The sequence below is a fragment of the Pristiophorus japonicus genome, chromosome 7 (genome assembly GCF_044704955.1).
Source record: "Pristiophorus japonicus isolate sPriJap1 chromosome 7, sPriJap1.hap1, whole genome shotgun sequence".
NCBI classification, from domain to species: domain Eukaryota; kingdom Metazoa; phylum Chordata; class Chondrichthyes; family Pristiophoridae; genus Pristiophorus; species Pristiophorus japonicus.
The window spans coordinates 250,584,991-250,599,293 of record NC_091983.1 but is presented as its reverse complement, the minus strand read 5'-3'; the positions used below and the strand labels follow the sequence as shown (position 1 = coordinate 250,599,293).

Genomic DNA, 14,303 nt, shown 5'->3' with positions numbered 1-14,303 from the left:
CGACCCCCTCCCAGGCCCCGACCCTTCTCCCCGACCCCCTCCCAGGCCCCGGCCCCCTCCCAGGCCCCGACCCACCTCCCCGACCCACCTCCCAGGCCCCGACCCCCTCCCAGGCCCCGACCCTTCTCCCCGACCCCCTCCCGGGCCCCGACCCTTCTCCCCTCCCCCCTCCCGGGCCCCGACCCTTCTCCCCGACCCCCTCCCGGGCCCCGACCCTTCTCCCAGGCCCCGACCCTTCTCCCGGGCCCCGACCCTTCTCCCCGACCCCCTCCCGGGCCCCGACCCTTCTCCCGGGCCCAGACCCTTCTCCCCGACCCCCTCCCAGGCCCCGACCCTCTCCCGGGCCCAGACCCTTCTCCCCGACCCCCTCCCAGGCCCCGACCCTCTCCCGGGCCCAGACCCTTCTCCCCGACCCCCTCCCAGGCCCCGACCCTCTCCCGGGCCCAGATCCTTCTCCCCGACCTCCTCCCGGGTCCCGACCCTTCTCCCCGACCCCCTCCCGGGCCCCGACCCTTCTCCCGGGCCCAGACCCTTCTCCCCGACCCCCTCCCAGGCCCCGACCCTTCTCCCCGACCCCCTCCCGGGCCCCGACCCTTCTCCCCGACCCCCTCCCAGGCCCCGACCCTTCTCCCGGGCCCCGACCCTTCCCCCCGACCCCCTCCCAGGCCCCGACCCTTCTCCCCGACCTCCTCCCGGGTCCCGATCCTTCTCCCCGACCCCCTCCCAGGCCCCGACCCTTCTCCCGGGCCCCGATCCTTCTCCCCGACCCCCTCCCAGGCCCCGACCCTTCTCCCGGGTCCCGATCCTTCTCCCCGACCCCCTCCCGGGCCCCGACCCTCTCCCGGGCCCAGACCCTTCTCCCCGACCTCCTCCCGGGTCCCGATCCTTCTCCCCGACCCCCTCCCGGGCCCCGACCCTTCTCCCCGACCCCCTCCCAGGCCCCGACCCTTCTCCCGGGCCCCGACCCTTCTCCCCGACCCCCTCCCGGGTCCCGATCCTTCTCCCCGACCCCCTCCCAGGCCCCGACCCTCTCCCGGGCCCAGACCCTTCCCCCCGACCTCCTCCCGGGTCCCGATCCTTCTCCCCGACCCCCTCCCGGGCCCCGACCCTTCTCCCCGACCCCCTCCCAGGCCCCGACCCTTCTCCCGGACCCCGACCCTTCTCCCCGACCCCCTCCCAGGCCCCGACCCTTCTCTCCGACCCCCTCCCGGGCCCCGACCCTTCTCCCGGCTCCTGACCCACCTCCCCGACCCACCTCCCAGGCCCCGACCCTCTCCCGGGCCCAGACCCTTCTCCCCGACCCCCTTCCGGGCCCCGACCCTTCTCTCCGACCCCCTCCCGGGCCCCGACCCTTCTCCCCGACCCCCTCCCGTGCCCCGACCCTTCTCCCCGACCCCCTCCCGTGCCCCGACCCTTCTCCCCGACCCTTCTCCCCAACCCTTCTCCCCGACCCCCCTCCCCGACCCCCGACCCCCGACCCCCTTCCCCGACCCACCTCCCGGGCCCCGAGCCTTCTCTCCGACCCACCTCCCAGGCCCCGACCACCTCCCCGGCTCCTGACCCCCTCCCCGAACCCCCTCCCGGGCCCCGACCCCCTCCCCGGCTCTTGACCCACCTCCCAGACCCCGACCCCCTTCCCGAACCCCCTCCCAGGCCCCGACCCCCTTCCCGACTCCTGACCCCCTCCCCGAACCCCCTCCCAAGCCCCGGCCCCTCCCCGACTCCTGACCCCCTCCCTGACCCACCTCCCGGCTCCTGACCCAGCTCCCAGGCCCCGACTCCCTCCCCGACCCCCTCCCAGGTCCCGACCCACCCTCCGGGCCCCGACCCCCTCCCGGACACCTCACCCCCTCCCCGGGCCCGGCATCCTCCCCAGCGCCCGACATCCTGCCCCTGACCCTCCTCAGTGCCAGACACCTGACCCCTGACCCTCCCCAGTGCCCGACACCTCGCCCCCTCCCCGGGCCCCCACCCTCTCCCCAGCTCCTGACCCCTCCCCGACCTTCTTCAGCGCCCGACACCTCATCCCCTCCCCAGGCCACGGCCCCCTCCCCAGCGCCCAACATCCTGCCCCTGACCCTGACCCTCCCCAGTGCCTGACACCTGACCCCCTCCCCGGCCCCCTCCCCAGTGCCTGACACCTGACCCCCTCCTGGGCCTCAATCCCCTCCCCAGCCCCCTCCCTCCTCCCCGGCCCCTCACAACCTGCCTGGTTAATGGTCAGTAACAGGGGCACTGGCTGTGTGCAAGCCATGGCCCAGGGGCAGCACGGCCCAGCCCACACTGTGCGATATGTGGGCGCACTGGGTCCGTGCAGCAGAGCAGGTCTCCAGTCGTCCTGGTTAACCCTTGCCCCTGGACCAAGACCTCGCTCTGTCAAGCCCGTGTGGTGGCTGGTGTACAATGGCCACCCCACGTTAAAACAATCCACCCACAGCGATCTTCTACCAGGTCCTTCATTGAAATATCTGTGAACTCATCTCTTTTTGGCATGGAAGCAAGTCATCCTCGATACAAGGGACTGCCTATGATGATGATGATGATGATGATGGTGAGGGAGCACCACACTGTCAGAGGGGCAGTACTGAGGGAGTGCCGCACTGTCGGAGGGGCAGTACTGAGGGAGTGACGCACTGTCGGAGGGGCAGTACTGAGGGAGTGCTGCACTGTCGGAGGGGCAGTACTGAGGGAGTACTGCACTGTCGGAGGGGCAGTACTGAGGGAGTGCTGCACTGTCGGAGGGGCAGTACTGAGGGAGTGCTGCACTGTCGGAGGGGCAGTACTGAGGGAGTGCCGCACTGTCGGAGGGGCAGTACTGAGGGAGCGCTGCACTGTCGGAGGGACGGTACTGAGGGAGTACCACACTGTCGGAGGGGCAGTACTGAGGGAGTGCCGCAGTGTCGGAGGGGCAGTACTGACCGAGTGCCGCACTGTCGGAGGGGCAGTACTGAGGGAGCGCTGCACTGTCGGAGGGACGGTACTGAGGGAGTACCACACTGTCGGAGGGGCAGTACTGAGGGAGTGCCGCAGTGTCGGAGGGGCAGTACTGACCGAGTGCCGAACTGTCGGAGGGGCAGTACTGACCGAGTGCCGCACTGTCGGAGGGGCAGTACTGAGGGAGCGTTGCACTGTCGGAGGGGCGGTACTGAGGGAGTGCTGCACTGTCGGAGTGGCGGTACTGAGGGAGCGCTGCACTGTTGGAGGGGCGGTACTGAGGGAGTGCTGCACTGTCGGAGGGGCGGTACTGAGGGAGCGCTGCACTGTCGGAGGGGTAGTCCTGAGGGAGTGCTGCACTGTCTGAGGGGCAGTACTGAGGGAGTGCTGCACTATTAGAGGGGCAGTACTGAGGGAGCGCCGCACTGTCGGAGGGGCAGTACTGAGGGAACGTTGTACTGTCGGAAGGTCAATACCAAAGGAGTGCCGCACTGATGGAGGGGCAGTACTGAGGGAGTACTATACTGTTGAAGATGCCGTCTTTTGAATGAGATGTTAAACCGAGGCCTCATCTGCCTTCTCAAGTGGACATAAAAGATCCCATTTCAAAGAAGAGCTGGGGCGTTGTCCTCACCAATATTTATCCCTCTATCAACATCACCAAAAAAAAAACAAATATCTGGTCATTATCACATTGCTGTCTGTGGGAGCTTGCTGTGCGCAAACTGGCTGCCGCGTTTCCCACATTACAACAGTGACTACACTTCAAAAAGTACTTCATTGACTGTAAAGCACTTTGGAACGTCCTGGCGTTGTGAAAGGCGCTATATAAATGCAAGTCTTTCTGATTAATCGTCCCTCTGGCCTTACGGCATCCTGACTAATGCAGTACAGGGCAAGGGGGTTATTGTTGTCCATGCTGAATTCAGACCTAGAATGACCATGATCTGAGTCATTAGGCGGAGCAGCATGCCTCAAGCTTTATCCCGTTGTTCTTGGGGAGTTGGTGATATTGCCCATCCCTAGTTGCGCTGAGATTATTAAAATTCAACCACACTGTGTGTGACTGGAGTCACAGGTAGGTGCTGGCCTGATAATGGTGGAAGGGACACTTCCCGAGAGGACATTAGCCAATCAGTTGGGTTTTCGATGCTGGGGATGTTGGCCTGGTCGAGGACACTAATGTTGGTGCGTCTGTCCTCCTAGGGGATTTGTAGGATCTTGCGGAGATATCATTGGTGGTATTTCTCCAGCGACCACACTCGATCAGCTCCGCTGGGCAGGCCACATGGTTCGCATGCCAGACACGAGACTCCCAAAGCAAGCGCTCTACTCGGAACTCCTTCACGGCAAACAAGCCACAGGTGGGCAGAGGAAACGTTACAGGGACACCCTCAAAGCCTCCCTGATAAAGTGCGACACCCCCACTGACACCTGGGAGTCCCTGGCCAAAGACTGCCCTAAGTGGAGGAAGTGCATCGAGGAGGGCGTTGAGCACCTCGAGTCTCGATGCCGAGAGCATGCAGTGACCAAGCGCAGGCAGCGGAAAGAGCGTGCGGCAAACCAGTCCCACCCTCCCCTTCCCTGTGGCAGGGACTGTGGTTCTCATATTGAACTGTTCAGCCACCTAAGAACTCATTTTAAGAGTGGAAGCAAGTCTTCCTCGATGCCTATGATGATGATGAGTTGGGCTTTGCCACAATCTGTGAGGATTCACGATGTACTGAACACAGTTCCACAACCTGGCCGTGGTCGGTTTAGAACTGGCGACCTGTGGCACCGTACACACTGAGCTACCAATTCTCCCGCTGAGGCGCACCGCGTGTGAGGCGATATGGGACTGACCTGATGGCCTTCACCCCGCTGAGTTGGGGTTTGATACTCGTGATGATGCCCAGGAACTCTTTGGCCTGGCTCTCCAGATACGCTTTCTCAGCGTTGGTGTGCATTCCGAATATATCGGGAGAGTCACTGTCTGGCAGTGACTCGATGTAGTTTATACACTGTAACAAGTCCATGTTCTCTGAGATCATAGAGTAAACCTAAACCGTGCAGAGCAAGGGCAGAAATAGATTAGGAATAGTAGAACAGGAGGAGGCCATTCAGCCTTTCTAGCCTGTTTCCCCCCCTTTAATTAGATCATGGCGGATCGATATCTCAACTCCATCTACCCGCCTTGGTTCTGTAACCCTCAATAGCCTTAGCCAATAAAAATCTATTGATCTCAGTATTAAAATTTCCAATTGACCCTCAGCCTCGACAGCTTTCTGGGGGAAGGAAGTTCCAGATTCCCACGATTTTAAGGTTATGCCTCTTGTTCTGGATTCTCCCACCAGAGGAAATATTTTCACCCTACCTGCTCTATCAATTCTTTAATCATCTTAAACACCTCAGTTAGATCGCCCTTTAATCTTCTATACTCGAGGGGCTACAAGCCTGGTCTATGCAACCCGTCCTCATAATTTAACCCTTTTATCCCCGGTACCATTCTGGTGATTCTACGCTGCACCCACTCCGAGGCCAATATACCCTTCCTGAGCTGTGGTGCCCAGGGGTGCGGGTGGGGGACCATGTCGAGCAGGGGGAGGGGCACCATGTGGAGCGGGGGGGGGGAGGGGCACCATGTGGAGCGGGGGGAACCATGTCGACCGGGGGGAGGGGGCACCATGTGGAGCGGGGGGGAACCATGTCGACCAGGGGGGGGGGGGGGCACCATGTGGAGCGGGGGGGAACCATGTCGACCGGGGGGGGGGGGGGGAACCATGTCGACCGGGGGGGGGGGGGGCACCATGTGGAGCGGGGGGGAACCATGTCGACCGGGGGGGGGGGGGGCACCATGTGGAGCGGGGGGGAACCATGTCGAGCAGGGGGAGGGGCACCATGTGGAGCGGGGGGGAACCATGTCGACCGGGGGGGGGGGGGGCACCATGTGGAGCGGGGGGGAACCATGTCGACCGGGGGGGGGGGGGCACCATGTGGAGCGGGGGGGAACCATGTCGACCGGGGGGGGGGGGGGCACCATGTGGAGCGGGGGGGAACCATGTCGACCGGGGGGAGGGGGCACCATGTGGAGCGGGGGGGAACCATGTCGACCGGGGGGGGGGGGGGGCACCATGTGGAGCAGGGGGGAACCATGTCGACCGGGGGGGGGGCACCATGTGGAGCGGGGGGGGAACCATGTCGACCGGGGGGGGGCACCATGTGGAGCGGGGGGGGAACCATGTCGACCGGGGGGGGGGGGCACCATGTGGAGCGGGGGGGGAACCATGTCGACCGGGGGGGGGGGGCACCATGTGGAGCGGGGGGGAACCATGTCGACCGGGGGGGGGGGGGCACCATGTGGAGCGGGGGGGAACCATGTCGACCGGGGGGGGGGGGCACCATGTGGAGCGGGGGGGAACCATGTGGAACAGGAGGGACCCCATGTGGATTGTGGGGGGGGGGGTCCCATGTGTGGGAGACACTCCTCAAGATGTGGTGTCCCTGCACCGTACTACAAATTCACACGCGGCATGTACTGCAGACACAGTCACTACGTGACCTTAACCTTTATTCCCAGGACCAAGGAGTGCTGACCCTGGGTGGGACCTCCCCTTTTATACCTGGAAACCCAGGTGAGAATCTCCTACAATTTCACCCACTGTGGTCAGGATGTGCATATCTCGGGTATAAGTACAGTGTACAGGAGTTGCATGAAGGTTACAGTTACATGAAGTTTGCCGTTGCATGATGGTTACATACATGACATCACCTCTCCCCTTACGTCTTTTTGTGTCAAAGGTTAAGTCTATCGGGTGGTCGACGCTCTCTCGTGGAGCGCCGCAGTTGTGGGTCTGGTGGCTGAGCCTCGGCATGCGTCTCTGTCACCTGAGGTGATTCCGGCCTGTCCGGACTGGCCGCAGGGACTGTGCATGCTGTGGATTGTTCTCATTGCTCATCCACTGGCAGTGGTATGGGTGACATCTCATGCTCTTCTTCAGGTTCCTCCGTGTCTATTCTGAACTTTTTCTTTGCTTGGTCCAAGTGTTTGCGGCGTATCTGCCCATTGTTTATTCTGACCACCATGACCCTATTCCCTTCTTTGCCAATTACGGTGCCCTCAAGCCACTTGGGTCCCAAAGCAGGGTTAAGAACAAATACCGGGTCATCTATTTCTATGTGGGAGACACTTCTCACCTGGGTTTCCAGGTATAAAAGGGGAGGTCCCACCCAGGGTCAGCACTCCTTGGTCCTGGGAATAAAGGTTAAGGTCATGCAGTACATGCCTCGTGTGAGTTTGTAGTACGGTGCAGGGACACTACATTTGGCGACGAGAAACGGGAATCACCGAACCACGAGGATGGCCACCGGAAGCACAGAGGAACGTTACTGTGTGGGTGAGGACTGGGATGACTTCGTGGAAAGACTCCAGCAGAGCTTTGTCACAAAGGACTGGCTGGGAGCGACAGCGGCCGACAAGCGGAGGGCGCACCTACTGACCAGCTGTGGACCACAGACGTATGCGCTGATGAAAGACCTGCTCGCACCCCAAAAGCCAGCAGACAAGTCCTTTGAAGAGCTCAGCCAGCTGATCAGTGAGCATCTCAAGCTGGCGAGTAGCGTACACAAGGCCCGGCACCAGTTCTACACACACCAGCATCGGCAGGGACAATACATCTTGGACTTCGTTGCGGACCTGCGGCGCTTGGCCAGACTCTGTAAGTTCACAGATGCCTGCAGGGGGGAGATGTTAAGGGATTTCTTCATTGAGGGCATTAATCATGCCGGGATTTTCAGGAAGCTCATAGGGGCCAAGGACTTGACTTTAGAAAGGGCGGCGTTGATAGCTCAGACCTTCATGGCAGGGGAAGAGGAGACCAAGCTAATTTACGAGCACAGCCCTGGTCCCAACGTGGCGATGGACCAGGGAGTTAACATGGTGAATGCGGCTAGGTACCCCGCAGGCAGGCAAGGGCATTTCGAAACCACCCAGGCAGCAACAGACTCTCGGGTGGGCCCGCAACAGGGACAATGGAAAGGGGATCGGCAATTCACGCCATCACGAGGAACAATGCGTCCTGCGATGGGACCATTAACACCCACCATCAGGGCGCCTAGAAACAACCAAATGGGCAATCAGAGAGGAATGCCTGGTAACAGTCCTTTTGTTAACAACAATCTCAGCTCATGCTGGAGGTGCGGGGGTAGACATACTGCGAAAAGCTGCAGGTTCCAGCAATATACCTGTAGGATTTGTAACGTCAGTGGACACTTGGCCAGGATGTGCAAAAAGGCAGTAGCGAGGCTAATCTGCGAGACAGAGGAACCAGACCAGGGGTCTGCAATGCAGGATGATGCCTGGGGAAAAGCCATGGATGCTGAAGTTCAGCGGGTTCACGTGGCTGACGTCCACAGCTCATACACTAAAACGCCACCCATGATGATGAAAGTTTTATTGAATGGCATCCCGGTGCGCATGGAGCTGGATATAGGAGCAAGCCAGTCACTTATGAGCACCCAACAATTTGAGAGACTATGGCCACACAGAGCTAGCAGGCCCAAACTGGAACGTATTGACACGCAGCTACGGACGTACACCAAAGAGATCATCCCAGTGCTGGGCAGTGCAAACTTGATCACAGAACCGGCTGCCACTCTGGATCGTCCCGGGAAATGGCCCCACGCTCCTGGGGAGGAGTTGGCTAGCCGAGATAAATTGGAAATGGGGGTATGTGCACGCCATTTCATCTGTGGACCGAAGTTCATGCTCACAGGTCCTACAAAAATTTGGGTCACTGTTTCAACCCGGTGTCGGAACGTTCAAGGGCACTAAAGTAGTGATACGCATCACTCCAGATGCCAGACCAGTGCACCACAAAGCCAGAGCGGTGCCGTATGTGATGCGTGAGAAAATTGAAAGTGAATTGGACAGGCTGCTCAGAGAGGGCATAATTTCAGCCGTTGAATTCAGCGACTGGGCAAGTCCCATCGTTCCTGCCCTTACAGCAGATGGCTCGGTCAGGATTTGTGGCGACTACAAAGCCACCATTAACCGAGTGTCGCTGCAAGACCAATACCCGCTCCCGAGAGCGGAGGACCTTTTTGCCACGCTGGCAGGTGGCAAGCTGTTCACTAAGTCGGACCTCACTTCGGCCTACATGACTCAGGAACTGGCTGAAGAATCCAAGCTTCTGACCACCATCACGACACACAAAGGATTATTTATCTACAACAGGTGTCCGTTTGGCATTCGTTCGGCGGCAGCTATCTTTCAGCGGAACATGGAAAGCTTGCTCAAATCCATTCCTGGAACAATCGTATTCCAATACGGCATCCTTATAACGGGTCGAGACACTGAGGAACACCTCCACAACCTGGAGGCGGTGCTACGCCGACTGGATCGGGTAGGCTTGCGGCTGAAAAAGGCCACGTGTGTGTTTTTGGCTCCAGAGGTCAAGTTTTTGGGCAGGAGGGTTACCGCAGACGGGATCCGGCCCACTGAATCAAAAACGGAGGCGATCCACCGGGCGCCCAGGCCTGGCAACACGTCGGAGTTGCGATCATTCCTGGGACTTTTGAACTATTTCGGGAACTTTCTGCCGAACTTAAGCACATTGTTGGAGCCGTTACACATGCTCCTGTGTAAAGGTTGCGAATGGCTTTGGGGGGGACTGTCAAGAACGGGCTTTCAATAAGGCGAGGAACCTGCTGTGTTCTAACAAACTGTTGACTTTGTATGACCCATGTAAAAAACTGGTTTTAACATGCGATGCGTCATCCTACGGGGTTGGGTGTGTGTTGCAGCAGGGTAACGATGACGGCCGACTCCAACCGGTGGCTTACGCCTCCAGGTCGCTCTCCCAGGCAGAGCGTGGATATGGCATGGTCGAGAAGGAGGTCGCGTGTGTGTACAGTGTGAAAAAGATGCACCAGTATCTTTCCAGTAGACGGTTCAAGCTAGAGACGGACCACAAGCTGTTAACATCCCTGTTGTCCGACAGCAAGGCTGTCAATGCCAATGCGTCAGCTCGCATACAGCGATGGGCTCTCACGCTGGCTGCGTATGACTACACCATACGACACCGGCCAGGTACCGAAAAGTGCGCTGACACGCTCAGCAGGCTCCCACTGGCCACCGCCGATGGGGCAGCGGAGCAAAGCGCTGAGATGGTCATGGCCATTGAGGCTTTTGACACTGCAGGCGCAAACAATCACAGCCCGCCAGATCAAACTCTGGACCAACAGGGACCCCCTCCTATCCATGATAAAGAGATGTGTCCTGACGGGGGATTGGGCGCCCGCACACGGGGCGTGCCCCGAGGAGGTCAGACGGTTTCAGAGACGGATGGATGAGCTCTCCATCCAAGCCGACTGCCTGTTATGGGGTAGCTGGGTAGTCATGCCCCAGAAAGGAAGGGAAGCGTTCATCAGGGAACTCCACAGCGAGCACCCAGGCATTGTGTTAATGAAGGCTATTGCCCGGTCACATGTATGGTGGCCGGGGATTGACTCAGACCTGGAACACTGTGTTCGCAGGTGCACGATATGTGCCCAGCTGGGCAATGCCCCCAGGGAGGCCCCACTGAACCCGTGGCCCTGGCCCACCAGACCATGGTCACATATTCATGTAGACTATGCGGGCCCATTCATGGGGAAGATGTTCCTGATCGTTGTCGATGCACTCGAAGTGGATCGAGTGCATCATATTGAACTCGTGCATGACATCCATCACTGTGGAGAGTCTGCATACGGTTTTCGCGACCCACGGTTTTCCGGACATCCTAGTCAGCGACAATGGCCCGTGTTTCACCAGCCATGAATTCCAGGAGTTTATGTCGGCCAATGGTATCAAACACGTCTGGACAGCGCCGTTCAAGCCGGCCTCCAATGGCCAGGCGAAACGGGTGGTCCAAGTCATAAAACAGGGCATGCTACGTATCCAAGGACCCTCCCTTCAGTATCGCCTATCGCGCCTCCTGTTGGTCTACAGATCCCGCCCGCACTCGCTCACGGGAGTCCCGCCAGCGGAACTCCTCATGAAACGCATGCTTAATACGCGGCTGTCCCTCATTCACCCAGCCCTGGCAGACATTGTTGCGGGCAAGCGCCAGTCCCAAACCGAGCTCCATGATCGAAACTCAAGGGGGAGGTGTCTAGAAATAGATGACCCGGTATTTGTTCTTAACCCTGCTTTGGGACCCAAGTGGCTTGAGGGCACCGTAATTGTCAAAGAAGGGAATAGAGTCATGGTGGTCAGACTAAACAATGGCAGATATGCCGCAAACATTTGGACCAAGTAAAGAAAAGGTTCAGCATAGACACGGAGGAACCTGAAGAAGAGCATGATGAGATGGCACCCACACCACTGCCAGCGCACGAGCAACAAAGACAGCCCTCAGCATGCACAGTCCCTGCGGCCAGCCCGGACAGGCCGGAATCACCTCAAGTGACAGAGACGCGTGCTGAGGCTCAGCCACCAGAGCCACAACTGCGGCGCTCCACAAGAGAGCGTCGACCACCTGACAGACTTAACCTTTGACACAAAAAGACGTTAGGGTGATGTCATGTATGTAACCATCATGCAACGGTAATCTTCATGTAACTGTAACCTCCATGCAACTCCTGTACACTGTACTTATACCCTAGAAATGCACACCCTGACCACAGGGGGTGAACTTGTGCGAGACACTCCTCACCTGGGTTTCCAGGTATAAAAGGGGAGATCCCACCCAGGGTCAGCACTCCTTGGTCCTGGAAATAAAGGTTAAGGTCACGTAGTGACTGTGTCTGCAGTACATGCCGCGTGTGAGTTTGTAGTACGGTGCAGGGACACCACAACATGTCGAGCGGGGGTTGGGGGTCCCATATGGGTTGGGGGGGACCATATGGAGCGGGCAAGCGGGGCCGGGAAGGGACTATGCGGAGAGAGGGGGGACCATGTGGATGGGGAGGGTTGTGGGATGGGGGAGGGGGCCATACTGGGGGAGATGTCCAGCGGGTGGGACATGTGGCCCAGCCATCCCGTGGTCTCTCGCAGCAACTGGTACACACACACACACACAGCGACCTTGGCTGACTCACCCTCACAGGCGAGACTTTCACTCTCCCAGCTTGGACTGGGGCTTTCTGCCGCAGGCTGTCCCAAGTGATCTGAAACAATGGTGCTATGGACTTGGGTGGAGGATGGCATGGTGTGAGATTTAGTGCGTGAGGCGGTGGTGATCATCAGAGAAGGGAGCCCTTCGTCCTCTCTGTCTGGGACTGGCTTAAACCTAAGGTCCCAGAGAGGGGAAGGTTAGTGACAAAAACCGTGATTACTGGAAATACTCAGCGGGTCAGGCAGCATCTATGGAGAGAGACAGCGTTAACGTTTCACATTGAGCATCTTTCGTCAGACCATTTCGTCAGTGACCTGAAACATTAACTCTGTTCTTTCTCTCCATAGATACTGTCTGACTCACTGAGTATTTACAGCAGTTTTGGTTTATATTTCAGACTTCCAGCCTCGGCAGTATTGTTTTCGTGAAATGACGGTGTCTGACCCTCTGCCCTGCCCAGACCCACGTCACTGTGTCTAGCCCCAGGACCCCCTGGTGTCAGGACAGTGCTGACCTCCCCCTGCCGAGGGATGGAACTGTCTGTGAACGGTTGACGATGAGAACATAAGAACATAAGAAATAGGAGTAGGAGTCGGCCATTTGGCCCCTGGAGTCTGCTCCGCCATTCAATAAGATCATGGCCGATCTGATCCTGGCCTCAACACTTCCCCGCCCGCTCCCCGAGTAAGTGGAGGGGTTTGTCAGCTGGACAATCTCACCCCATCCGCAGAGAAGCTGAACCCTTCCTGCAGGATGTCCGGGGTGTAGAACCGGCTGAGGGTGCAGTTGAGACATCGGCGGTCCCAGTTGTCGGTGACCCGGCCTCCGTACACCACCTCCCCGGTCAGGTAGCGTAGGGCTGTCCACGGGATGTCCACCTCATGCCGAAGGAGCATCTCCAGGTTCAGAATGGCCACCTAGAATCACAAGCAGGAGACAACTGGTCAGAAGCAGAAGGTGCGCCAGGTCTTCAGTGCCATATGCAAAGCTTCAGCCCAGAGATGGGTTGGGATGAGAAAGGTCCTTCAGCCTATTGGATCTCCCACTTGTAGGACACCCACCCCAGCATCTCCCCCACCCTACACCTTACAGTCTCCTGGCCTCAGTCACCATTGCTGCCAATCGGCTCCAGCTATTGGTCAGCTTCTGGGCAGGGAACCTCAGCTTGACCTTCTCAACCCTGACCCCCCTTGCCCCACTACCCTGACACATCTGTTGATCTCATCCCATTAAACTGCGCTCGCAAAGGATTGACAATTACACAGTGCCATATCACACCTTCACGAAACCTCTCACAGGAGTTGGTGTCTGTTAACAAAATGAGTAACTCATTGGGGTCACTTTCGGCCTGAGTTGTTCCTACTTTTTTGGAGCAATTAGTTTAGAATGGAGTATCTTAGAAATTGCAATTCTCGGCCTTTAGTTTGCTCCAGTTCGAATCAGGTGGAATAGTTTCATTTTAGAACAGATTTTTTTTTCAAAAGGGGGCGTGTCTGGCCACTTACACCTGTTTTGCAAGTTTAGGCAGCGAAAACTTACTCCAAACTAACTTAGAATGGAGTAAGTGTAGATTTTTGTACGCTCAGAAAAACCTTGGCTACACTTAGAAAATCAGGCGGAAGGAACGAAAGATGGGGGGGGGGAGGGGGTTTACAAACATTAAACACTGCACTTTTACAAATAAAGAGCCATCATCAATAATAAATGATAAAGAAATCAATAAATAAACCAATAAATCAATCCAAATAAATTAAAAAAATTAAAAATTAAAAAATAATTAAAAATCAATCAATAAATAAAAAATTATTTCTACTCACCGACTGCAGCACCAGGGAGAAGAGGGAGGAAAGAGAAGATGGAGGGGGGAGAGAAGAGAAGATGATGGGGAGGGGAGGGAGAAGCGAGGAAGATGGTGGGGAGAGAGAAGACAACGAAGAAGAAGCCAGGCCCTGCCGACCCTTCGGGCGGGTCCCACCCCAGTGAGATGTGTTAGATACAGAGTAAATCTCCCTCTACACTGTCCCATCAAACACTCCCAGGGTGGGTACAGGGGGTTAGATACAGAGTAAATCTCCCCCTACACTGTCCATCAAACACTCCCAGGGCAGGTACAGCACGGGTTAGATACAGAGTAAATCTCCCCCTACACTGTCCATCAAACACTCCCAGGGCAGGTACAGGGGGTTAGATACAGAGTAAATCTCCCCCTACACTGTCCATCAAACACTCCCAGGGCAGGTACAGGGGGTTAGATACAGAGTAAAGCTCCCTCTACACTGTCCCATCAAACAC

The 14,303-nt window shown here is 58.1% G+C and overlaps 1 protein-coding gene across 3 annotated transcripts in view; it reads right to left on the bottom strand.

Moving 5' to 3' along the window:
- Positions 1 to 14,303, bottom strand: part of LOC139267496 (dynein axonemal heavy chain 6-like) — a 729,921-nt gene that overhangs the window by 335,907 nt on the left and 379,711 nt on the right. For 2 of the 3 annotated variants that reach the window (XM_070885895.1, XM_070885896.1), the window contains 2 exons: positions 12,731 to 12,928; positions 4,780 to 4,976 (listed from right to left, as the gene is read on the bottom strand). In XM_070885895.1, the coding sequence (XP_070741996.1) occupies positions 4,780 to 4,976; positions 12,731 to 12,928 (395 nt within the window). The remainder of the gene's footprint in view (positions 1 to 4,779; positions 4,977 to 12,730; positions 12,929 to 14,303) is intronic. The other variant, XM_070885898.1, reaches the window with a different exon arrangement.